The sequence below is a fragment of the Eschrichtius robustus genome, chromosome 8 (assembly GCF_028021215.1).
Source record: "Eschrichtius robustus isolate mEscRob2 chromosome 8, mEscRob2.pri, whole genome shotgun sequence".
NCBI lineage: Eukaryota > Metazoa > Chordata > Mammalia > Artiodactyla > Eschrichtiidae > Eschrichtius > Eschrichtius robustus.
The window spans coordinates 110,061,556-110,087,320 of record NC_090831.1 but is presented as its reverse complement, the minus strand read 5'-3'; the positions used below and the strand labels follow the sequence as shown (position 1 = coordinate 110,087,320).

Genomic DNA, 25,765 nt, shown 5'->3' with positions numbered 1-25,765 from the left:
CCTTCTCTTCCCTTATTTACCTTCTTCAGAACATGGGCATGATAACTGGAGGTGTGACAGCTATCTTGAGACCATGGGGACAAAAGCCAAATGCTAAGGGTGGCTGAGAAAGGAATACAGAAAAGGGCCTAGTTATTTCATGATGTCCTTAGCGCCTGTATCAGCCCTGGTTTCTAATGTCTGGATTTCTTATTACACAAGAAAAACAACTCCCTTACTTACTTATGCTACTGTTTGTAGCTTAAACTATTACTGTACTGTTATGCAATTGAACACAATCCTCAGCAATATCTATTTCCTTTTTATGTAGCAAAGCAGACTGAAGTGTTTGCCATTTGGTTGGAAACACATAATAAATGTAGTAGTGCACCTTTTCCATGTTATATTATTTAATTTACTTTAACCTTATCTCTATCCCATCCTGTTTTAAATAAGACCAAAAGTTGGAATGCAGTTTAAGATGAATAGGTCACTCTGACATTATTTCAGTAAGTTTTGTGTGTCACGGAAACTGAGTGCTCTAAGTATAACGATAAATGGGACAAGATACCTGCCTTGGGGGAACTTACGGGCTAGCTGGAGAGACAACAGGTGAACAAGCATTGCTGGTACAGTGTGGCAAGTGCTTTGATACAAGTCTGTGGTGCTGTGAGAGCACAGAGAAAGGGCACTAATCAGTTCAATTTTACTGTATAGGAAACCACCCCCAACTTAGTGGCTTCAAATAGTCACCATTTATTTACCTCATGATTCTGCAGGTGTGTCACCAGTTTGGGCTCCTATCAGCTGGGCAGTTCTTCTGGGCTTGGCTTGGCTCACTCTTGCTGAGTTGGCTGAGGTTTGGCTGGTCTAGGGTGGCCTCAGCCGGGAAGACTTGTAGTCTCTGCTTCTCCAGCAGGCTAGCTTAGGCTTATTGATGTGGCACATGGGCAGGGTTCCAAGAGAGACTCCTGGGTTTAGAACTGGCACTTTGTCACGTCTGTCACAGTCTGTTGGCCAGAGCAGGTCACAAGCACAGCCTGGATTGAAGGGGTGGGGAAATAGACTTCACCCTTTCATGATGAGGGAAGCTATAAAGTGTCACCAAAGGACATGAATATAGAAAAGAGCAAAGAATCGTGACCAGGGACTTCCCTGGTGGCACGATGGTTAAGAATCTGCCTGCCAGTGCAAGGGAAAGGGTTCGAGCCCTGGTCTGGGAAGATCCCACATGCTACGGAGCAACTAAGCCCATGCGCCACAACTACTGAGCCTGCACACCTAGAGCCCGCGCTTTGCAACAAGAGAAGCCACCGCAATGAGAAGCCCGTGCACCACAACGAAGAGTAGCCCCCGCTCGCCACAACTAGAGAAAGCCCGCATGCAGCAACGAAAACCCAGTGCAGCCAAAAATAAATAAATAAAATAAATAAATTAAAGAAAAAAAAGAATTGTGACCATTCTTGCAATCTGCCACAGGGCTCTGAGGAAACAGGGGAGAGGTGAGCAATAATTTTCTTAAAGGACTTTATCTCAAATTTTTAAGATTCAAGATAGCAATTTCTTTTTTATTAGCACTTAATAAAAAGTGATGCCATCAGTCATCATCAGTTCTGGAATCATTTTCCAATATCGCCAGTTTCTACTCTTTCCTTATCTTTTGAACATTAGTTTTAAAAATAACCCATAAGAAAATGTTGCTCTGAGGTGGGAAAAGTTGCACGGCAAGAAGTGCAGGATTGAAATAATGTTTGGACTTTTCTTTAAATCAGCATTGCACATGGACCATTTAAGGGGATTTTGTTCCCTCAAGATGATCCATGATAAAAAGATTCCATGAGGAAATCAGTTTGGGAGTCATCGTGAACAGTATTTCTCATATTGGAGGTTTACAGTGCATGGTAAAAAGGCCCTGGGAAGTCCTCACATTAAAGTACTTTGCTATTTAATTTAGTTAATTGGATTTCATGGGGATAAGGTCAAAAGTTATTGGTTTGATTTTTATATGGGCTAGTTAGTGTCACCATATGTGTGTATGTAACACACACACACACACACACACTTTGTTTTTTTTACATAACCAGTAACATTCCCAACACTGTCCAGCTATTGTCTTTACAGTTCCCATTTATCTTAAGGAACAGAAAAACAGAACAGACGAGCAATGTAATAAAAATTCAGTAATGTTTGATTTAATGGAAGAAAAGATTTTTGTTTTTAAAAGATTTAAATTTTTGTTAAAATGGGTTTTGAAAAAATTTACCAAACACTGTGTACTTTTTTTACTGTTTGAATAATGTTCAAATAAATTTTAATAATGGGTAGCATTCCTATAATGCTCACCGTATGTTGTCCCAGGTACTATTCAAAGAGCTTTTTAAAAAAAATTTATTTAATTAATTAATTTTTGGCTGCGTTGGGTCTTCGTTGCTGCGCGCGGGCTTTCTCTAGTTGTGGCAAGCAGGGGCTACTCTTCCTTGCGGTGTGTGGGCTTCTCATTGCGGTGGCTTCTCTTGTTTCAGAGCATGGGCTCTAGGCATGTGGGCTTAAGTAGTTGTGGCACGTGGCTCAGTAGTTGTGGCTCTCAGGCTGTAGAGCACAGGCTCAGTAGTTTTGGTGCACGGGCTTAGTTGCGCCGTGGCATGTGGGATCTTCCCCGACCAGGGCTTGAACCCGTGCACCCTGCATTGGCAGGTAGATTCTTAACCACTGCGCCACCAGGGAAAGCCCCAAAGAGCTTTATATGAGTTATCGTATTTAATCCCCCAAAGAGTCCTGTTGGTCCTTATTGTGGTTTTTTTTTTAATTGCTCTGAGTAAAGTTTTAATGCATATCAGGTCATCATAATAAAAACATGTTTTTTTTAACTGAAGTATAGTTAATTTACAATGTTGTGTTAGTTTCAGGTGTACCACAAGGTGATTCAGGTATACACATATATATTTATGTTCTTTTTCGGATTCTTTTCCATTAGGTTATTACAAAATATTGAGTAGAGTTCCCTGTGCTATACAGTAGGTCTTTGTTGATTACCTCTTTTTTTTTTTATTAATTAATTAATTAATTAATTTATGGCTGTGTTGGGTCTTCCTCTAGTTGCGGGAAGCGGGGGCCACTCTTCATCGCGGTGTGCGGGCCTCTCATTATCGTGGCCTCTCTTGTTGCAGAGCACTGGCTCCAGGCGCGCAGGCTCAGTAATTGTGGCTCACGGGCCCAGCTGCTCCGCGGCATGTGGGATCTTCCCAGACCAGGGCTCGAACCCGTGTCCCCTGCATTGGCAGGCAGACTCTCAACCACTGCGCCACCAGGGAAGCCCTGATTACCTCTTTTATATATAGTAGTGTGTGTTTGTTAATCCCAAACTCCTAATTTATCTCTCCCCCCCGCCCCCACTATCCCCTTTGGTAGCCGTAAGTTTGTTTTCTGTGTCTGTGAGTCTATTTCTGCTTTGGAAATAAGTTCATTTATATCATTTTTTTAGATTCCATGTGTGAGTGATATCATGTGATATTTGTCTTTCTCTGACTTACTTTACTTAATGTGATAATCTCTAGGTCCATCCATGTTGCTGCAAATGGCATTATTTCACTCCTTTTTATGGCTGAGTAATATTCCATTGTAGATGTGTACCGCATCTTCTTTATGCATTCATCTGTTGATGGACGTTTAGGTTGATTCCATCTCTTGGCTGTTATAGATAGTGCTGCTATGAACATAGGCTGAATGTATCTTTTGGAGTTAGCATTTTCTCCAGATATATGCCCAGGAATGGGATGCAAGATCATATGGTAACTGTATTTTTAGTTTTTTAAGGAACCTCCGTACTCTTCTCCATAGTGGCTGTACCAATTTACATTCCCACCAACAGTGTAGGAGGGTTCCTTTGTCTTCACACTCTCTCCAGCATTTATTATTTGTAGACTTTTTTTTTTTTTGGATTTATATATTTATTTTTTGCTAGACTTTGCTCTTTTTTAAAAGGGTATTGAGGAGGAATGTCAAGGCCGCTTACAGAAGCTCATTCTCTCTCTGCCTGAACTGTTTCTTTTTTTTTTTTCTTTTTCTTTTATATTGGAGTAGAGTTGATTGACTATAATGTGTTAGTTTCAGGTGTACAGCGAAGTGATTCAGTTATGCATATACTTGTATCTGTTCTTTTTCAAATTCTTTGCCCATTTAGGTTGTTGCAGAGTATTCGAAGAGCTTTATACGAATTATCATATTTAATCCTCTGAAGAGTCTTGTTGGTCTTTAGTGTTACCCTCCCCTTTTCACAGATGGTAGACAGCTCTTGTGTTCCATTCTACAAGGGTGGAGCTGTGACTTGTCAGTCTGGCTCCAAAGTGCACGCTCTTTACCACCTTGCTGTTCTGCTGAGAATCACTCACCTAAGTGCAGAGTGTCGTGGACAGCATATTCATGTGTTTTAAATGAAACGTCTTAAAAGTTATGTTCGGTGGAGCATTCAGTCACCCTAACTCAGTTTGTTGCCTGTGTATTTAGTAACTGGTTCCTGTTGCCTTAGATTGGAAGATCTTTGGATACAGAAAATGAAAATGCCTGTTGTTTCCAGTGATGCATTGTCCTCTAATATAAGTGACAGAAACATCTCCCAGATCTAGAATGATGTTATTTTGCAGATAGTTCACCTCCTACAACTCCTTTCACTTATCTTTGACAAAAAAATAGATAAGCCTTTAATCAAATTTTTGATAGTGCTAAAATAACTGAAAGATACTGTCATTCTACTTTGAATTTATAAGATCTACCTTCTCAAAGAGAATTTTGGTGGAAAACATGTTTTATGCTTGTATCAAATAAGAATTCATGTTTTAAAGGAAGAAACTAATGAATTAGACTTTTAATATTTGATTTAGATCACATTTACCTGCCACAAATTCATATTACCGCTGGACAAATCATGTCAAGTATTTTTCCTGCCATTGATGGAGCAGGAAACTATGCAGAATGAATATGAATGAAGAAGTTTTGAATTTTAGGTTGTAAAGGACCTCACTGGCATAGAAATAATGTGGCCGTGTCCAAAGCAGTGATCATTCATTGAAGGGCCCCCCTGTCAGATCACGGGCACCTTCCTTTACCTCTTCTTTTTGAGTCTCTTTATTTAAGGTCATCTCACCAAGTTGTTTCTCTCATACCACTTGTCTACAGTGCAACAGTGTTTGGAGGGTGTGTCTGTATATATATCTCCATCTTCTTTGAAAATAGCAGTGTGGATGTTACTTATTAGAAACACTGACCACACAGGTCTTAAAATTTGACTATTACAGAAAATGATCAGACAAAAATACAATTAATATAAGTATGTACTACTACAAACTGTAGGGTTGGTTAACCAAATAACCACAAATTTAGTTATAAGGATGACATTAAAGTAACAGTAATTTACAATTAGTAAACAAAAATAGCAGCATATACAACCTATGGCCATCTCAAGACAACACAGATAACAAAAGCAACACTCCTGAAAATTATGGTACTTCTCCTGCCTGTGAGTACCAGTTCAGAGGAAGAACATTGCAGCAGTGGAAGGCAAGAGTCACAGCTCTTGGGCAGTTTTGGGTTCATCAGTGACTTGTGGACAATACCAGCAGAATCCCTAATTTGGAGCATCTTTGTAAAAATTATAGCTATATTCAGTTGTGGAAAATAGTTTTGCCATAATTCTTCAAAAACAGTGATTTTTCACTTTGAATGGTACGCTAAATAGTAATTTTTATTATCCTTTCATTGTTCTAGAAACCCAGTAGTGTCCAAACTTAGTGTGTGTTCAGAGTCATTGAGATGCTTTTAAGCTTGCAGCTTCTGGGCCCCATCCTCAGAGGTTCAGGGTGTGGCCCAGGAGTCTGCAGTTTCACAAGCTCTGCAGAGGGTTCTGAAGTGGGTGGTCCCCATTCCTTTTCCCAAGGGCTCACAAAATAGAAGGACAGGAGTTGGGGCAACTTCCTGAAAACCTGTATCTGGAGCTCAGACAGCCCCTGAAGGGCCATCTGAAGCCACTCACCCCTTCTCCCTTTTTCCCAGTCCTTGCAGTAGCCCGTCTGCCTCTTCCTCCCGACAGTGGACAGTCACCTCTTTACGGTGATAAAGATTGACCTGTGTAGCAGGAGGGAGGTTCCCGCAGTGCACATCTGGGCCCTCTCAGTTATTGACAGTGAATAGGGGAGGAGCGCACGCTTTGCCTGACTCAGGTCTGCCCCTCTGTAGCTCCATGTTTACCTCCTGTTCCGTATTTCTTAATCAGGCTGTAGGGAATTTATACTTTTCTAAGAATAGCTACCCACTCTTTGAAGATTTTTGTATTTGAAGGCTTTTTCTCTGAGGCTGCTGTTTTCATTATTGAGCAAGAGAGTCAATGAAGATTGTCATTTTATCAGTAAGGTCTAAATAGGCAATAATGTCATTTAAAAGTTAATGCATCATTAGAACACCACAGAAGTCCTTGCTGCAAACAATGGATGCAAAAAAACTGATGGCAAAAGTTTAAGGTGAAACAGTGTATTTGCATAATCTCAAAGAATCTCCTGTAAGATATTGATTACAACAGGAAAAATAGTAACTTTGCTATGGAGAAACCCTTAGGCACCACTTTAATCAAGTGGTCAAGATCAACAGCACCAGTAAAACAATCTATTGATGTACTGTAATGTAGCCCGGGGTGCAGTGTGTGGTGAAGGGCACATCACTTCTGTGGTATCCTTCCCTATAATGCACGATAGTGTCAGTCTAATCATGAGAAGACATCTAACAGGCCCAGATTGCGCATCATTCTACGAAACATCTGACCAGTGTTCTTCGTGAGTGTTGAGGTCATAAAAGAGAAGGCGAGACTGAGGAACTGTCACAGATTAGAGGAGACAAGGAAGCCGTGACAACTAAATGCCACCCAGGACCCGGGACTAGATCCTGGAATAGAAAAAGAAGGAAATTTGGAAAAATACAAATAAAGTCTGCAATTTAGCTGCTGCTAGTCTCTAGTATTGTAACATTGTTAGCTTATTAGTTTTGATAATTGTACTATGATCATCTAAGGTGTTGACATGAAGGGAAGCTGAGTGGAGTATATACGGGAACCTTCTTCTATTTTTGCCCCCTTTCTGTAAGTCTAAAATGATTACATAAGACAAAGTTGAAAAAAAGGTACTTCCATTTAGTAATGTGTAAACACTCTGCAACAGCTGAGCATTCAGGAATCTATCTCCACTCAGCTAACCTCCTCTTCAGCATGTATTCCCCACACGCACTTTTATGTTCTGGCTCTACTGAAGCATTTGTTGTTGTTGATTAGCACCTTTGGGGAGTGAGGGGGGAGTGACACAATTTTTGTAGGTATTACAGAGTATTTATGACCAGTGTAACAACTGGATGTGTACCCACACCTCATTTCTGAAAATACGACAGTGCAGTCAAGTCCCCCTGTTCCCTTCCTTTATGGCACTCTGCCCCTCTCATCCTCTTTTACCACCCACACATAACTGCCACCACTTAGAGATAATCCATAGAATTTGCTCTTTACTGATCCTGTTTTTGTTTTTTGCCCTTTTTCATCCAAAGTAACAAACTGCATTGTACTGTATCATATCTACAGCTTGCTTTTTTTGCCCCACATGTATGTCTGATTCATTCTTTTTCATCACTGTATAGATAGATATCCATTTTATGAATACCCAATATATATTTATCCTTTCTCCTGCTGGCAGACATATTGGGAATGTTTTTGGTTTGGGGTTTTGTTTTGTTTTTTGCATAGTTGTTCATTTTTAAAAGTATTTTCTCAGGTCAAAAGAGACCTCTACTTTTCCTGAACTCCATTAACAATATGTACCACTTTTTAGCTTAACATTTGTGACCTTTTATTATAATTATTTTTCTTTTCTCCTGTAGCAGATGGAAAGCTTTTTGAGGATCCAATTCTCCAAGATGGACTTATTGGGATAATAAGGATTTAATTTTGTTGAATGAATAAGTAAATACTTAATGAATTAAACACTGTCTGCATGTAGATGTTGGGCATATTTGTGTTTATTTTCTTAGTTATATGGTGTTGCCTCTTGGGGACTTTTCTTTGTTACATTTATGCAGTGTTGGAAACTGGTCACTGAGCTAGAAATATGGAGCATAAATAAGCCTAAAACTTTAAGAAATTATATTCTACGTTTGCAGGCATCACAGGTACAGGGTTTTTTTTGGTGTGTTTAACACTGAAGGAGAAAGTTTGACAAAGTTAGCAATTTAATCTGCATTTGGCATTACAGAGCAGAAGGGAGCTCTCTAATTCATATTATGGCAGAAGTCTTGCTTTTGTGTATCAATCTATGTTGATAATTTTGAATTTGTACCCAGAATGGAATTGCCCAAATTAGTTCTTTTCCTCCAAAATTCTTTTATTTGGATGTTAATCTTACCCTGCAAAAACACTGAGCAGGTTTCATAGCTCTCTTGCCTATCTTATTTGATTTCTACAACAGCTTTGGCAGAGATAAGCAGGGCTAGTATCATCCATGTTTTACAGATTAGGAACACTGAAACAGAAGCTGGGGGAGGTTGTTTGCTCAGGGTCACTGAACAGAACCAGAGACCAAATCTTTCAGTCTGGTCCTGGCTCTGTCCAGACGTTACAGTTTCAGTGCTTAAAATAAGCAAAAATATTTTGTTTTGCTGGCATTTTAATAGATGATTCAGTAACATAATGCTTGTTTGACGGTTCATCATAGTAATGTGGGGAGTTTCTCATCATTGTTAGTGGTCCATTATAACTGCCTTTTTGCTGCCCTCTTTGTTAGAAACGTTCAAAGAAAAGCTGAAAACAGACATTGCAAAAGAGCGTGTCGTGACTGGTGTGTATTTTAAAGGAAAGAAAAACCTCATAAGTGGAACCGATAGGAAGGAGTGACACAACCTAAAGTTAAAATATCTGAGGAGACAAATGGCTTTTTGATAGCTCGAGACCTACCAGTGAATTAAAACTTCTCGGCATATGGACTGGTGCAGATGATCACTCACGTTGCAATCTTAAAAAATGCAGAAGCAGTACACGTAAATATTGTCTTCATGTCAGAAATACACCTTCATGCTTGAAAATGATAAAAAATTACAATCGATCCTTACAACTGTTCTGTTCATCTTTATTGATCAGGTGCAAGAAAGATAAATCGCAGCCCAAATAAGATTATAGTAAATGTTAGCATCATAGGGAACTCCAGGTTGATAGAGAGCCACTCATCATCTCAAATGGTGACCTGTCCATTGCTCCAGCCATCCTGTCTGCTGTCTAATCACATACCTATTGATTTTATCTACATCCAACAAACCTGGATGTGACTGTCATTGGGCAACCCAGATTGTTAAATGCAAAGGGGTCACTGGTGTGAAGAGGATTTCATTTTCATTTTCTTACCAACCAACAATGATTTATTAAAAAATAAACTACTCCAAGTCATGCATGTGAAACCTGAGTGATTAGGGAATGAAGGGGCACAGTAGACCGCAGTTTGGGGTCTGTTGCATTTTGTTCCTTTGCACTGTGGTGCATTTTGCAGGGTATTTCATGGACTCTGAAGGCTCATAGGGTCATTTAGGCCACCCTCTGCAGTAAGACAGCTTTCACAGTAGCTAGCCAGAATGGATCATTTTTAATTTTGCTGCCCCAGGAAAGGCATTACTTTGCTCTTACAACTTGATTTATGTTGCTTATGTGTTCATTCATGTAATAGTGGAAACTTTTTTTTTAATAAAAATTACCTAAATCTGCACCCCTGTTCTTACTGATTAATTTGTTATAAATGTTGATGCTCTTGTGGTCATATGGAGATGATAGAACAAACTCTACTCCATAAAGAATCCATCTTGAGGATAAATGTACTGTGTAAAAAGAAATGATCCTTTAATATCCTAGGTGGAACCCTGGAATAATAGGTAAGTATGGTGTGTGAATATCATATTCAATCAAAGTGTCTTTTGATCTTGCAGTGGTGGATTCCAAATAAGGGAGATCAAAATAATCTTTCAAAAATGTGTTAGGAATTTTCTCAGAAGGATCAAATAATGATGAATTACAACTGTGAACATTTACTCTTTAATTACCGCCTGTATACCAACAACTATACTGTTATTAAATGGGTAGCTTTACGTGCAATTTTGTAAGTATTCATGCTACCATGCAAGAAATCTTTCTCCTACTGCTTGAGTGGCCGACACAAGATTTTATGTATTTTTTGAAATCGTAGGTCTTGCACACATTTTGTCCTCTTGGATAGTGAAAACTCTGCTATCGATCTTTATCCACAGAGCTCAGAGTTCTACAGAGTCACCACTGAGCAATACCAGAAAGCTGCTGAGGAGGTGGAAGCAAAGTTCAAGTAAGTTTTTAATAGTATTATCATTATTTACCCTTCTTGACAAGATGAAAATACACCTTTATTGCTCTTTGATACGTTAGCCCTCTGGAATACTTGGAAATGTATTTGGATCCATGTTGCTATAGCGGAATTCAAATGCAAGGAATGGGCATTTGATGACAGTGTGTTGCAACTCAGTTTTATGAACTCAGGGGAAATTGAAAGCAATGGTGATAGAATTTTCATTTGGAATATTATATAAGATAGGAGACCGTTGATTATGAAGGTGATGTTAAATTGCTGTCTCTATTAATAGAAACACAGAAATCATTCACTTGTGTATAATAAAATGATGGGCATGTCCAAATTTGGGTATCTGCCTTTCTCCCGTTTAAGCTGTTTTCATTTCTTCACATGTACCTTGAAAGCATTTAAATCACAGACTTTAGCTTGCCCTTGATTATGAGGGTGATGTTAAATTGCTACCTGTGTTAATCCTTGGAATGTTTAAATGAATGTTCTGTAATTGATGGATCAAAGTGTCTGCAACCCATAGCCCTGTACTTTCCCTTTGCTTCCAGTGCTCACATTAAGTAAGAAAACATCATTCAGAATTTTCCTGAGTGTATAAATAGTTCTGTTGTGTAACCCCTGTTAGTTGCACTTGTGCAAATTAGTGAAGCACAGAAAGGTGCTGTGACAGGTTTAGTTGAAAGAGTGCATTGGGCTCTGACCTCCTTCCTTGGCATGTTTATAAGCATTTGATAAAATGATTAAACCCTAAGGTAGAATGTTGTTACTTTCTGCTATAGTGCAGTTTGTGTGGTAGTGGATATTGGTGTTATTTTAATGTTGATTGAAAAAAAGATTTTTTAAAAAGATGGTTTGAGGTATATTTAAATAGACAAAAACCTCTAGTCTTCCTTAGTGAATTATCTCTTTAGGGGCAGTTGGGAAAGGCCTTCTAAAAATGAGCCATAAATCTCATTCTTAAAGGTTAATGTGCTATCTTCAGAATTTAGATATGGTTTTGGATAGACTGGATTTTAAAAGGCACTCTACATATGTATTCTCAAAGTTAGGTTTTTATCCTTCCCATTAATGTTAAAGCAATGTTTTTTAAACCTTTGGTCTCTGTACTGTGAGAACCTTTGACTTGGCACCCTGGGTCTTTCTTCCTTGTAAGATGATAACTATACAAATAACTAAAATTTAAGATAAATCAAAGGAGATCAATTCTGACTAGAATGATCTATGAAGTCATCGTAAAGAAGATGGTATTTTAGTTGAGGCTTGAAGAAGAGTATTGAATAGCCAGGAAGGAAAGTTATTCAAAAAGAAAACATCTTCAGTAGTTGGTGGGTGACAAACTAGTTAAGAGCAGTGGTTTGACTCACAGAGACTAGTGCGAGATACAGCTGGAAAGGTTGGTAGGGTCATTCATTAGCTGCTGGGCTAAGAAGTTGGTCTTCATTTAGCCAGAAGTCATTGGAAGGTGTTTGACCAGGTGAATACTCCAATTTCTGTTGTCCTTTAGGAATTAGTCTGACAGTTGATGTAAGGTTTGATTGGAGGCGTGCGGAGAAAAAAAAAAGCCAGAGATACCAGATGAGATGTCTCTATAAGTGAAAGAGAAAAGGAGGAGATGGATGCAAAAGTCACTGAGAGATTAGACATGAATTAGTGATTAATTGGTGTACTAGTTTGCTAGGGCTGCCACAGACTGACTGGCTTAAACAACAGAAATTTGTTTTCTCACAATTCTGGAGGCTGGAAGTTCAGGATCTAGGTGTAAGCAGGGTTGGTTTCTCCGGGGGCCTTTCTTCTTTGCTTGCAGATGGCTGTCTTTACATGGTCTTCCCTCTCTGCATCTGTGTCCTAATCTCCTTCTCTTATAAATCACATTGGATTAGGGCCCATCCTGATGACTTCATTTTAACTTACTTACCTGTTTAGAAATCTTCTGTCCAAATTTGCTTTCTGAAGTACCAGGCATTAGGACTTCAACATATGAATTTTGGGGGAGACACAGTTCAGCCCGTAACACTTGGATAAAGGAGAAACAGAAATATGAGCTTAGTTTATTGGAAAATTGGTGGAAGCTGAATTTCATAGAGAGAGAAGTCTGATTTTAGGTGAAAAGAATATCTCTTCTGAAGCCATGCCCAGCTGCCATGTCACTCAGCCTGGGCTAGCCTACTGCAGAATGGGAGGCTGCATGGAGCACAGAAGTAAAAGTCATGAGGACTTACCTTCTCCAAGACAGCATGGACCTGTAGGGTGGACTTAGTTTTGAGCAGAGCCTCAGCAGCGTCATTCTCTTTTATCTTTAGAAGGTATTCTTCTTTATTAGATCCTTCTCTCATCTGGTGTAGTTAAACAGTTTGGCCTTTCCCACAGTGAGCTCTGGCCCTTGTACCTAGCTCCTGGGACAAACCTCTAAACCCTTGGAATTTCCCGAGCGAAAGAAATGTCTTATTATTCATGATGGGCCCCTAATGACATGTGGTGTCAGCCCGGTGCCAAAGACTGAATTCAGCCACAGGGACAATCAGTCAGGCAAGAACGTGTGATGAGGCTCCAGTGAAACTCAGGACGCTGAAGTCTGGGTGAGCGTCTCTAGTTGATACTACTCTGCATTTGTTACACACTGATACCAGGAGGGAAATGCATCCTGAGGACAGTGGGAACATTGCATCTGGAACCCTCTCAGACTTTGGTTTCTTTTCCTTTGGCGGATTCTCTGTATCATTTCCCATAATAAGCCATCACTCTTGAGTTTAATAGCTTTAGTGAGTTCTGTGAGTCCTTTTATCGAATTATCAAAGCTTAGGGTGGTTTGGGAACCCCTTGAACTTGCAGATGACACTAGAAGTGAGGACAGTCTTGGGACCCTGCCCTCAGACTTTGCAGTTTGGCTAACTCCAGTGCAAACAAAAACCCAGGAATTTCAAAGCTAGTTTTTTCATTATGTCATTTTTTTCAGCCACTACCTGCTAGCCTGAGCTTCCTAGAATATCATATTTTGATTTGCATTGAGTTCATTAGTGTCACACCAAGGAAGTGATAGTGCTTTGGATGTAAGAGATGTTTACCATCTTTGAAGACACAGAGATTCCTCAACGGAATTTTGTTTCTCCTTAGAAAATTGAGCACCTCATGTAATCATGACATCTTCAATCTTTTGCAAGGCAGAGTACTATATTCTTTCCATTGCCTGACAGAGCTGAACTCAGCAGTTTCTCTTGGACAACAAACTCTGAAGGACTTTGAGGAGGATTTAGTTAATTTTATCTGATGGAAGGATTCATTTGGGTACATCTTGGTTACAGGAGATGGAAGCTTTTTAAATTGCAATTTCAAGGGCACTATTATACACCTGATAGGGGGTCACATAAAATCACTGTAAAGAGAAAGAATAAAGAATGCTCCGAGCATTGGAGGCCACATGTGATGAACAACAGTTACATTGGTGCATCCTGCAGGATAGCTAATGGAATTATTTTAGGGAGGCTTAAATATTAACTCACACTTCAGTCCCTCACTTTATAGTTTGGCGGTAAACCAGTAAAACACTTTAGATGTAATGGAATTTTTTCCCCTATTTTATCAACACGTCATTCATTCATAGTGCTTCTATGCAGCATGCCCTCCCCTGCAGTCTGAATATACAGCCATGAAGGAGATAGGTGGGGTCTTATCAGTGTGGCGCTTAGAGCTCGTCAGAGGAGGGCAAGAATAAGACGGAAATTTAATAACCCAAAGCTTTTTAAAAATCCACAGTTGGTTCTACTGTGATGAGATAATTGTATCCCTAATAAATATCAAATTATTAAAACTTACTATTTCTTTTTTCAATGGAAATTAAGTAATTTGGGATCAAGAATGTGTGCTGTTTGTTTTCCTGCAAGAACTTTTTCCCCAAAATAGCTTTAAAATTTTGGCTATAAAACCCAAATCACTGGGTAAATCCAGTGATACGTATATTTTTTACATCTAGCTTTTATTCAGAAGATATACCTTTTCTTTTCCCAGCTCAACTGAAACAGTCATTATAAGCACTTCATATCACCTTTATCACCCTTCGTTCTTAACGGTTAAAGAGAGCAAGTGATGGTGTTGGTTCTGAGTTAGTTATATGGCGGTAGTACCATGTTATAACTCAGCTACTGAAAATTATGTTCAGTATTAATCCTTATAGTCTAACCTGTAGGTAATTAATTAAGCAAAATGTTACATTAAATGTTACATTGATAGTGCTTAGCACAGGTCTAGCACAAAGTAAATGCTCAATAAATATTAGATTTTATTTTTTATTATCATTATTATATTATTATTTTATTATCGTGTCCAACTCATGTTATGAAACTATGCACCCTAGGGGAGATTTCTATATCTGGTTCCAAATGAAATCTAGATGATGTTAAAACTTCCCGGAAGAACATTAGGGAGAGTTCTTACCCTTGGGGGGCTTACAGTCCAGCCAGGAGACAGCATATAAAGCTCTCGTGACAGGACAGCCCCAAAAGGGATGTGTGTCAGAGCTGTCAGCATGTACAGACAGAATAAGGGGTGTATGGACAGAGTGCCACAGGGGCTCTGTTTTTCAGTCAGCATCAGAATCCAATTGCCTTCAGTGGATTGGGGTCAATACACCACACCCACAGAAAGGAAATGTTACCATAGTGTTTTGTACACACAAATTGTTTTTAAAATATAAAAACAAACATCAAGCAAATGTAAAGCAAAAGGCAGTGTAAACCTTGTGAAGACAATGTAATATCAAACAAAAGCATTTCAAAGACGATTGATCTTTCACTCCCATGTTTTCCTTTAGATAATGAAGTGGCCAGTTCTACCTTCCATAAACATATATATGGGAAGTGACATAGATCTATCAAAAATATTTTGGACCGATTTTATTAGAGGTGTAACTTTTCAACTTGGCTTCAGTATCTTTGAAAGATGAAGCACTCGTCAAGGAGTATGGTTCTGTGCAATTGGATGTGAATACTGGTAATGCTCCTTTGTGTGCCAGACGTTAGAAGGGGTTTTCACTTTTATCCTTGAACGAAGTTGTTGAAACCTGACTTATAAATTTAGGCTCATGGAAGAAGCCTGGGTTATCCTTGTAATGTATTAAAAGATTAGTTACCCTGTGGAAGGAGTTTAGGTGATTGTAGAGTATCTGTGGAATGCTATGCAAAACTCTTACAGATAAAATGGCTTTTTTAAGTATCACTATATAGTCAAAGGTTTGCTTCAGTGTAAAATTCTTTCTCTTTAAAATGTTCTTGGTTTTATGAGGGTTTCACTTTGACTGGCAGTGCTGTTTAGTTTCTCTTTAGGGTGTGTGATTTTAATAGCTACACTACGAATGAGTTAGTGAAGCTCAGGATGACACACGCCAGTGGTATCAGCAGGTGTTTCTCATGTTCTCTGTAATTACACATGTGGATTATGGACAGTTTTAAGCAACAGTGTTTAAAGATCCTGCTTAATTGGCTGTAAAATAATTAAATAAGGTTTTGACTGGCAAATTTATAATTTTGTTAGATGCATAAGCCAGTGTGCTTGAATGTCAATGTGACTTCAATTTGGAAATATTAGATTAATAGAACTAATTGTCCTGCAGGTACAAAGTTTACTACTCTGATTAATAGTCTTAAAACTCTTACAGAAGTTTAGCCAGGTAAATTTATGTTACTTACCCTTCTGCTTAAACTTTTAATTAAAACTTACTTCCAAAGTTTGCAGTGTTTCAGCATTGCTGTGCTTCTTTCCAGGTTTTCCAAAGCTGAGCTCCTATAATTTTTCAGTGACTCCAGCTGCCTCATTGAGTAACTTGCCTTATCAAAAGGATTAAAATTATATACTGTCATACATGTATTTGTATCTGCAGCTGACAGTTTCCCCGCACATTGTCTCTAACACTTATCGTTGTCTGCTTATAACCTACTTTAGTGCTGCGTGAATGGCTCTGATATACCAAATGTACATGATAAATGTTTTATCTCTGATTCTCATTCATCAGTTTCTAAATGATCAAATGGTTTATCTCAGTAAGACACTAATTCACATTGATCACATTCTCAATGACCAAGTTGACTTGGTTTCTGCTGAACACAAATTGTATTAAAACAACATTACTTGAACATGCTGGCTTTTCTAATGCAGGAGTTATGTTACCAGCAGTTACAGTAGAACTCGAGTTATTGTATTATAAAAATGTCTTCTCCCTAATGAAAAGTTTACATAAGAAGAAAAGAATGGGATATTACAGGAAGAACAGGGCTTCGAGCAAGGATTGGGGTTTTTACTAACTAATTAAATTCTGCATTTGTATTGGGCCTTTTCCCCCCTTTTTTTAATTTGAAGGGCTGTGAGCAGGAAATATAGCAGCTGCAGTGGTGACATTTTATTCCCTACGGTCCTTAGAGCCAAGCAACGTCTTGATTATTCAGTAAGAGACTTAGCAATTGAAGAGGCTAAATTCTAGAAAGAGTAAATATACCTGTACTCCTTCTGCATACACTTGGTTATAATTGCCTAGTTAGCAGTATAGGGTTGTTTGTTGTATAGGGTTGTTTGTTGTTTTTGTTTTTTAAGCATCAACTCACCTATGTCAACTTCCACAGTATTTCATGTACCCACTAGAGTTTGTCCAATAGCAAATACCCATCTGGCTGAAACAGAGTCTCAGTTATTTAGAACACCCAGTTCCTCAGGCAGGTTATTTATTCCACCTTTGACTTGTCTCTTCCATCTGTAAAATGTAAATTTTAACTGCCACTCTCTTTAGGGCATTCAAGCTGAGAAGGTTTAAAAGTTGAAAAAGAAAAAAAAAAATTGTCATTGATCTTCATCTAAAAAACGGACCTAAGTAGTTTTATTTAGTTGTAAGACACCAGCTGACCTTATAGTTACGTTGCGTATTGTATGGCAGCCCCTTTTGTACTTCGTCAGGGGATATGTGGAGCGCAGCCTGCCGCCTCTCAAACTAAGAAGCTGTGTGTGTCATTCTCTTCCCCCACATCCCGCAAAGCAACAAATTAGTTCCAAGGCAAGTGAGACCTGCTTTGGAACACACCACTATTTGACAGTATTTCTTTTTAATAAATTTTTATTTTATTTATTTATTTATTTTTGGCTGTGTTGGGTCTTCGTTTCTGTGCGAGGGCTTTCTCTGGTTGCGGCGAGCGGGGGCCACTCTTCATCGCGGTGCGCGGGCCTCTCACTGTCGCGGCCTCTCCCGTTGCGGAGCACAGACTCCAGATGCGCAGGCTCAGCAGTTGTGGCTCACGGGCCCAGTTGCTCCGTGGCTCGCGGGATCTTCCCAGACCAGGGCTGGAACCCGTGTCCCCTGCATTGGCAGGCAGATTCTCAACCACTGCGCCACCAGGGAAGCCCGACGGTATTTCTTACGATGGGCATGTAGAATTGGTTAGATTTGTAAGGAAACCTTAGGCGATTAGTGCCTTTCCCCCCCTTTAAAATTAGAGCCCTCCTAATCAGATCTGTCTAGTTAGTTTCTTCTTTTTTCTTTAAGTTGGAGCTCTAGCCTTAGTCTACATACTTATTCTCTAAGGTAACAGAAGTAAATGCCAAGAAACATTAACACCACTTGTGAGTTAGGTTTCCACCTGTATCATTTCTGCATACACTTGGTTATAATTGTCTATTTAGAAGTGTAGGGTTGTTTGTTGTTTATATTATGTTAAGACATGGCACCATAACACTCCTAGAAGAGAACACAGGCAGAACAGCCTACGACATAAATCGTAGCAACACTTTCCTAGGTCAGTCTCCCAAAGCAATAGAAACAAAAGCAAAAACAAACAAATGGAACCCAGTCAAACTCACAAGCCCCTGTACAGCCAAGGAAACCACAAACAAAATGAAAAGACAGCCCTCGGACTGGGAGAAAGCACTCACAAATGATGCGACCAACAAGGGCTCCATCTCTAAAACACACAAACAGGTCATACAGCCCAACAAGAAGAAAACAACCCAATCAGAAAATGGGCAGAAGACCCAAACAGACCCCTCTCTGAAGAAGACAGCCAACAGGCACGTGAAAAGATGCTCAACATTGCCAACCATCAAGAGAAATGCAAATCAAAGCCACCCACGCTGGCCAGAATGGACATCATCAAAAAGTCCACAAGTAACAAATTCTGGAGAGAGTGCGGAGGAGAAAGGGACACACACACACACACCCCGCCACTCACACTCTCTCTCTCTCTCTCTCTCTCTCTCTCTCTGCTGGTGGGAATGCAAACGGTTGCAGCCACCTTGTAGAACAGCATGAACTGTTGACTCTTGACTGCTGCTCACAGCATTCCACTCGGTCCAGAGGTGTCTGCAGAAGGGGGCGGGGCAGGGTGGCAAAGTTGATTGGAATATAGGACTAAAAGGGCAGGACAGGGATGTAAGCCATAAGACAGTATTACCTGTTTCACAAAATAGAACACAAACTGCTGCCGTTGCATGAACATGTGCAGTTAGTCTCAAGGTCAAGAGGGTCACAGTGGAAACTTCCTTATCACTTCAACACAGTATGTGAAGGAACCTCAAGTGGTGATACCAGCCACTGAGGCCAGATTGGCCACACCCTACCTTAAATCCATGACCTGGAATCCTCTTCCCTGTCTCAGCGGTGACAGCTGGGGTTTGTTTGGGTTGCTCTGGGCATCTTCTTTCCTTTAATGTAATCTGTTTATGTGTTTCATGTAAATTATCAAAATCAGTCTTGTTGCAGCCCTTAGGTTAGTGGCCATAAACTCCTGAATTCATGACTTGTTCTGTGTGGGATAACAAATCGTTCTGTTTTCCCCTACAGGAACATTAGCATTGAACTTTCTTCCTTAATCAATACGATCCATTAAGAATCCAGCATTACCCTACATGGTTATATGAAATATTAATTGCACACTATTAGTTAGATAAATGAAGTTTCTGCCAAAATGATAGCTTGTTTCTTTCTTTGTATCATAATACTTAAACAAGAACATTTTGAGTTCTAGGGTGCATGGTATTTTAGAATTTATTGATCCTTGCTTATTTGAGTAATTATCTGCACAGCTCATAGTTCCCCAAAGGTACTTCTAACTGGGATTACTAAGTTTTTTCCTCTTGCTGATTCCAGCAAGAGTTCATTTACTTTTTAAAGGATCCAGTTGGAAATAATTTTTAAAAATTTTCCTTTGATGTTTTCATAGATGAGAAAGTTATTTTGCTTTTTGAGTGCCACTCAGCTACAGATAGAAAGCATCGAAGCTTGTAGGGGGGCCAATTAGAGTTAATTACCATCTGACTGACCTGCCACTTCTTAAAATGTCCAGGAAGACTTGTAGGATGTAGATTTTTAATTGTTTCCTTGTGTCAGATTTGAAAAGTTTAACCATCTAGAGCCTTAAGTATGGTAAAAATTATATCAGAGAAGTTACCTATGCATAAAAGTGATTAGCTCTCAGGATAGTCTCTGGGAAGTTGTATAGGCTCCACCATATGGTGATACCTACTTGTTGCATCACTCCGTGGTTTGGGAAGCCTATTCCAAATGTTATCAACCCTCCCTGCTCTCAACCAGATACTTAACTTAGGGTTGCCACTATGTCTGGGGTAAAACCATGGTACTAAAATTGAAACCAGAACTTTCAGGATAATCGTACTTGAATGTGTCTTCCCATTGCTCATTTGAATTTATAATTTCCAAATCATCTCTCATGGTGTCAGTCTATCAAGGATTCCTATTTCTGGCTCTTTTCATTTTTCTTAAGATGTAAGCAAATAAAATACAAAAATTGATATATTTGGACCTTATCATGATTAAAAGGTTCTGCTCATCTTAAGACACCATTTAGAAAATTTAAAAAATGGGCAGCTAGTGGGAAGCAGCTGCACGGCACAGGGAGATCAGCTTGGTGCTTTGCGGCCGCCTAGAGGGGTGGGATAGGGAGGGTGGGAGGGAGGGGACATGGGGATATACGTATGCATATAGCTGATTCACTTCGTTATACAGCAGAAACTAACACAACACTGTAAAGCAATTATACTCCAATAAAGATGTTTAAAAAAAATGGGCAGGGCTTCCTTGGTGGCGCAGTGGTTGGGAATCCGCCTGCCAGTGCAGGACACACGGGTTCGATCCCTGGTCCGGGAGGATCCCACATGCCGCGGAGCAACTAAGCCCGTGTGCCACAACTACTGAGCCTGCGCTCTAGAGTCCGCGAGCCACAACTACTGAGCCCGTGTGCCACAACTACTGAAGCCCGCGTGCCTAGAGCCCGTGCTCCGCAACAAGAGAGGCCACCGCAATGAGAGGCCCGTGCACCACAACGGAGAGTGGCCCCCGCTCGCCGCAACTGGAGAAAGCCCGCACCCAGCAGCGAGGACCCAACACAGCCAAAAATAAATAAAATAAGTAAATTTATAAAAAAAATTAAAAAAAATAAAAAAATAAAGTGCCAAAAAAAAAAATGGGCAAAAGACTTGAACAGACACTTCAAAGGAAGATATAAGAATGGCCAATTAGCACATGAAAAGTGCTAATAACATCATTAGCTATCAGGGAATTGCAAATTAAAACCACTGGAATGATGAAAATCAAAAAGACTGACGGTACTAATTGTTTGCAAGGATGTGAAGAAACCAGAATTCTTCTGCTTTGCTGTTGGGGGGGTATAAAAGAGCAAAGTCACTTTGGAAGAAGTTTGGTGGTTTCTTATAAATTTAAGCATACATTTACTCTGTGACCCAGGAATTCCAGATCTGGGTATTTACCCAAGAGCAAAGAAAATACACATCCACAGAAAGATTTGTACACATGTTCATATCAGGTTTATTCATAGTAGTCAAAAAGTAGAAACTACCCATATGGTCATCGGTGAGTTTAGCAGTTTAAAAAAGATAAACTATTCATGAAACAACATGGCTGAATCTCAGAAACATTATGTTAAGCAAAAAGAAGCCAGACACAAAACAGTACCCATTGTGTGATTCCATTTATGTGGAGTTCAAAAATAGGAAAAATTAGTCTATATTGATAGAAATCAGAAAGTAGTTGATGGGGATAGAGGGGGACTTGATTAAAATGGACACACGTGAACTTTCTGAGCTATTGAGAATATTTGTTTTTCTGGGTAATAGTTAGCCAGGTATATATACAATTTTACTACAATGTGAACACCTAAGATCAGTACATTTTTAAAATGCTAATCTTAAAATACCCTAATTTCTTAATTTTAATTAGGAAAAAAATGTCCGAAATATTGGGAATACCCAACTTCTAACTGTAATTTGTCCCAGGTAAAATAAGTTTCTTCAATTTAATCACAGTCTTAAGAAACCTGTGATTTTTAACCCTATCCATAATCATATTTTCATATTAGAATTTGAAAACTTCATCTCAGAGTCAGGGCTGTTCGTTCAGTATGCTTGATCTCTACAGATACAGGAGTAAACCTTGCTTTATTTTATTTATTTTCTTAAGAATAAGTCTCCCCCGCTCCCCATTAAATTATGTTTGCCTGTTATACTCGTCTCCTTGTTAGCCTAGAGTCTTGTAGATAGGCCTGGTTAAGTTTCTTTTTTTATAATTTTTTTTTTATAGATTTGTTTATTTATTTATTTATTTATTATTTTTAATTAATTAATTTATTTATGGCTGTGTTGGGTCTTCGTTTCTGTGCAAGGGCTTTCTCTAGTTGTGGCGAGTGGGGACCACTCTTCATCGCGGTGCACGGGCCTCTCACTATCGCGGCCTCTCTTGTTGCGGATCACAGGCTCCAGACACGCAGGCTCAGTAACTGTGGCTCACGGGCCTAGCTGCCCCGCGGCATGTGGGATCTTCCCAGACCAGGGCTCGAACCCGTGTCCCCTGCATTGGCAGGCATATTCTCAACCACTGTGCCACCAGGGAAGCCTATAGATTTATTTTTATTTATTTATCTTTGGCTGCGTTGGGTCTTTGTTGCTGCTCTCGGGCTCCCTCTATTTGCGGCGAGCGGGGGCAACTGTTTGATGTCGTGCAGGGACTTCTCATTGCGGTGGCTTCTCTTGTTGTGGAGCACGGGCTCTAGGCACGTGGGCTTCAGTAGTTGTGGCACACAGGCTTCAGTAGTTGTGGCTCGTGGGCTCTAGAGCGCAGGTTCAGTAGTTGTGGCTCACGGGCCTAGTTGCTCCGCGGCATGTGGGATCTTCCCGGGCCAGAGATCGAACCCGTGTCCCCCTGCATTGGCAGGCGGATTCTTAACCACTTCGCCACCAGGGAAGTCCCAGGCCTGGTTAAGTTTTGAAAGTAAACTTTGATAAAGGGGTTTTAAAGGCAGTATCTGTACGTGAAACATTTATATAGTAACACTGGCACTTTTTAATATTATAATCTTAGGCAGCAATTTGTTCATACTATGTACCGATTCCTGGCAAAATGCTTGAAAACTTGTGAAAGCTTGCATCTTGGCCCTTCCCTACATGTTGAAATGAAAGCACACATGTTCCCATGTTAAAGTGTCGCCAAGCATCCCCAACTTGCTCACATGGCTGCCTTCAGCTATCTTACGTGCTTTCTCATGCACCAGCCAACAGTTCAATTGCCATGTTCCTTTTGTGAGTGTGTATGTCTAAATGCTGGTAATCCTCTGCGTCCCTTGAAAACTGATAGATGTGCTCATTAAAGGGAGTTCTCACTCTTGGCTCCCTTCACACAAGTCACTTCAGCTCCCGTTTCTGGATGAGGCTGGCAAGAAATACTGTGCAGGGATACATCTGGCTTTATACTCCTTTTCAAGGACTAAAAAGCTCCTTTTTCAGTATGTTAAACACACTTCGTAGGGACCTTACAAGCACAAAGAAGTCAGCTATTTGCCAATTACAGTATTAACACAAGAAAGGCTAAGGGCTGCTGTTGTGTGGTGGGATTTTATTTTTTTTTAATGTGCTGCCATTCGCTCTTCATTTTGTTCTCTTGTGCTTCTGAGATTACACAAATACCTATTTATTTGTGAGACAGACCCATCTGTGGAGACTCTGAAGTCCACCAGCCCGCCACTGGTGTAGATCTCAGCAAAGCTGTCTGTCTACAAGGCACAGTCAGCGTGGTTTATGATTGGGAGTTTGAAGGTAGCGTACGCCTGTTTCTGCTTTTAGGATGAAAAATGAATTGCCAATTACTGTCGACGTGTTCAGACATGACACTTCATATGGTAGAAGCTTTCTCGGCCTGCTTTATGCTGGGCTCCCCACTATGAAACCCTCAGTTCTGAAAAAGGGGTGTGTTTGCAAGGAGGAGAAGAGAGAAGGGGATCAGTCCTTGATCCGTTACGGTTTTCTGTGCTCGTGCAGAGTGGTGGGAGGGAGGTCAGTGCCTCTCACCTCTGTTTCCCCAGCAGAGCTCTTGAACAAGATGAAGTGATCAAAGCCGGGTGCCAGCGCATCATCGCAGTCTCATTACTTTGCAAGCTGCACGCCCAGACGCTGCTGTTTTCTGTGTCAGGCTTCGCTGATTTACATTCACAGCACCTCCATTACAGCTCATTTGGTACTATTCACAATTAACCAGTTTTCTTTTCCTGATACAGTTTCTCCAATACAAAAGACCTTAATGTAAAGAAAATAACGCCGCTGGGCGTAGGGTGCATCTTTCAGACATCCTGGTTAGTTGACAAGAAGCAGGGATCAAATGTTTTGTCACTACTTTGTCATTTGTGTTTTTGGTGTGGTTAGTGGGGTGTTGGTTTGGAGGTATTTTTGAGGTCTTTGAACTTGAGATACCAGATTTTTCCAGGAGACCAATTTCATCAACTCGCCTGTCCTGGGAGTTCTTTTCAGTGAGTGGATTCTGATACATTGTTTTCGTTCGTTTGCTTTCTTCCCCCAGCGAAGAGCTCAATGACATACGTGTACTTTAAAGGGTAGCAATGTGACAGCGCATCATCAGTATCAACAACACAGCCGTCCATCAGGATGTCTTTGATGCTCTGTGCTCTGTGGGCACTGGAAATACAGAAATAGAAGTTTAAGTCCCTGCCCTCAGAGGTCTGATACTTGCTGAAATTACTAGCTCTACTGTAAAGGTGTCAAAACCTGATACGGGAGTTACAACTTCAACATTTGTTCAAGAAGAATTGTTGAGTATCTCATACATTCCAGGTGGTTTTTATAAACTTGGAAACACAGAGATGAAGAAGGCATGATGCTTGCCCTCAGGACACTTGCAGTGCACATGGGGAGACAGATTGATACAACAGTGGCTATAGTGTGGTAAATGCTAATACAAAGGCACGGACAGAACGGTGCAGGGATGAGGAGGAGGATCTGGACTGAGAGAAGAGGTGCCGGGTGTGCAGGCTGGCTCGTCTCACTTAGAGACTTTCTCAAGGTAAGAAGAGGGAGAGTGGCTTTCCATGAAGAGGGAATCATATGCTAGAAATGGTTAGAATGAATGCGGGGAGAGGTGTGATGGAATAGGAGGCCAAAAAGGAAGATTAGGGTCAGACGTCGAAGGACTTCAAATGCTGTGTTTTGAAAGGCAAAGTTAATAGGATGTGAGAATTCAGCCAAAAGTTTTGCCTACTTGGGAATATTTTTTTTAATCACCTATCCCTGGTACCCATAATTCTCACCATTAGAATTAAGCTTTGGAGTTGGTAGTTTTTTCTAGGAGTCTGTCAAATATACAGATATGATATTTGGTGCATACATATGTGTATGTTATAATCATCACGATTTGCTATTTCATATTAATTACTATTATTATATAAGCATGTTAATATGCATTAAAAATAAGCAAGTATTAGCTTACCGTATTGTTTCTTAGCAAAGTTCAGGGCTTTGAGAGAATGGGACATAGGAAAAAGTAGTTTTGATTGAAAAAGTGGAGAGGAAAGAGTTCAGGAAAGGTTTGGTTCATGGGATGCTCTCTGGGGAAATCTTAGGGCAGTTTTGCAGAGAAAAAGCTTTAGGAGATAGAGGGACACCAAAAGCCAGTACACTGGTTCCACATTTTAGCATTCCCTGCAGTCCACAACATGGGATCATCTTTTAATTGAAATGGTATAATGATGAACTTCAAAAAAAATACTCTTAGCCACGATCTCTTTGTCCATGGTGTCCTAAGGAGTCACTTGGTACCAAATTCTGCATGTTTCTGGAAAGAATGTTTTATAGGCAAATTGTATGGGGTGTGTGTCTGTAACTGTGATGATACGCACCCAGTATATATAAAATTAGCTCATAGATTGCTAGTCCCCTTGAAGATTCCAGTATTATTAAATGAACCTTTAAGAATTCTTTCTCCTTCCCATTTCATTTTGTGATCAACTTTTGCCTTTTGAGATCCTTCCTGGATGCTTAGTGTAGTGAAAAGCATATGAAATTAATGAATGCTATTGGATTTTTAAAATTATCAATGTACTACCCCCACTTTT

General features: G+C 39.9%; 1 protein-coding gene across 1 annotated transcript in view; it reads left to right on the top strand.

Annotated features, from left to right (window-relative positions):
- The window catches only part of CHCHD3 (coiled-coil-helix-coiled-coil-helix domain containing 3), a 286,866-nt gene that overhangs the window by 222,719 nt on the left and 38,382 nt on the right, over positions 1-25,765 (top strand). The window contains exon 6 of the mRNA XM_068549475.1: positions 10,288-10,358. Within this exon, the coding sequence (XP_068405576.1) occupies positions 10,288-10,358 (71 nt within the window). The remainder of the gene's footprint in view (positions 1-10,287; positions 10,359-25,765) is intronic.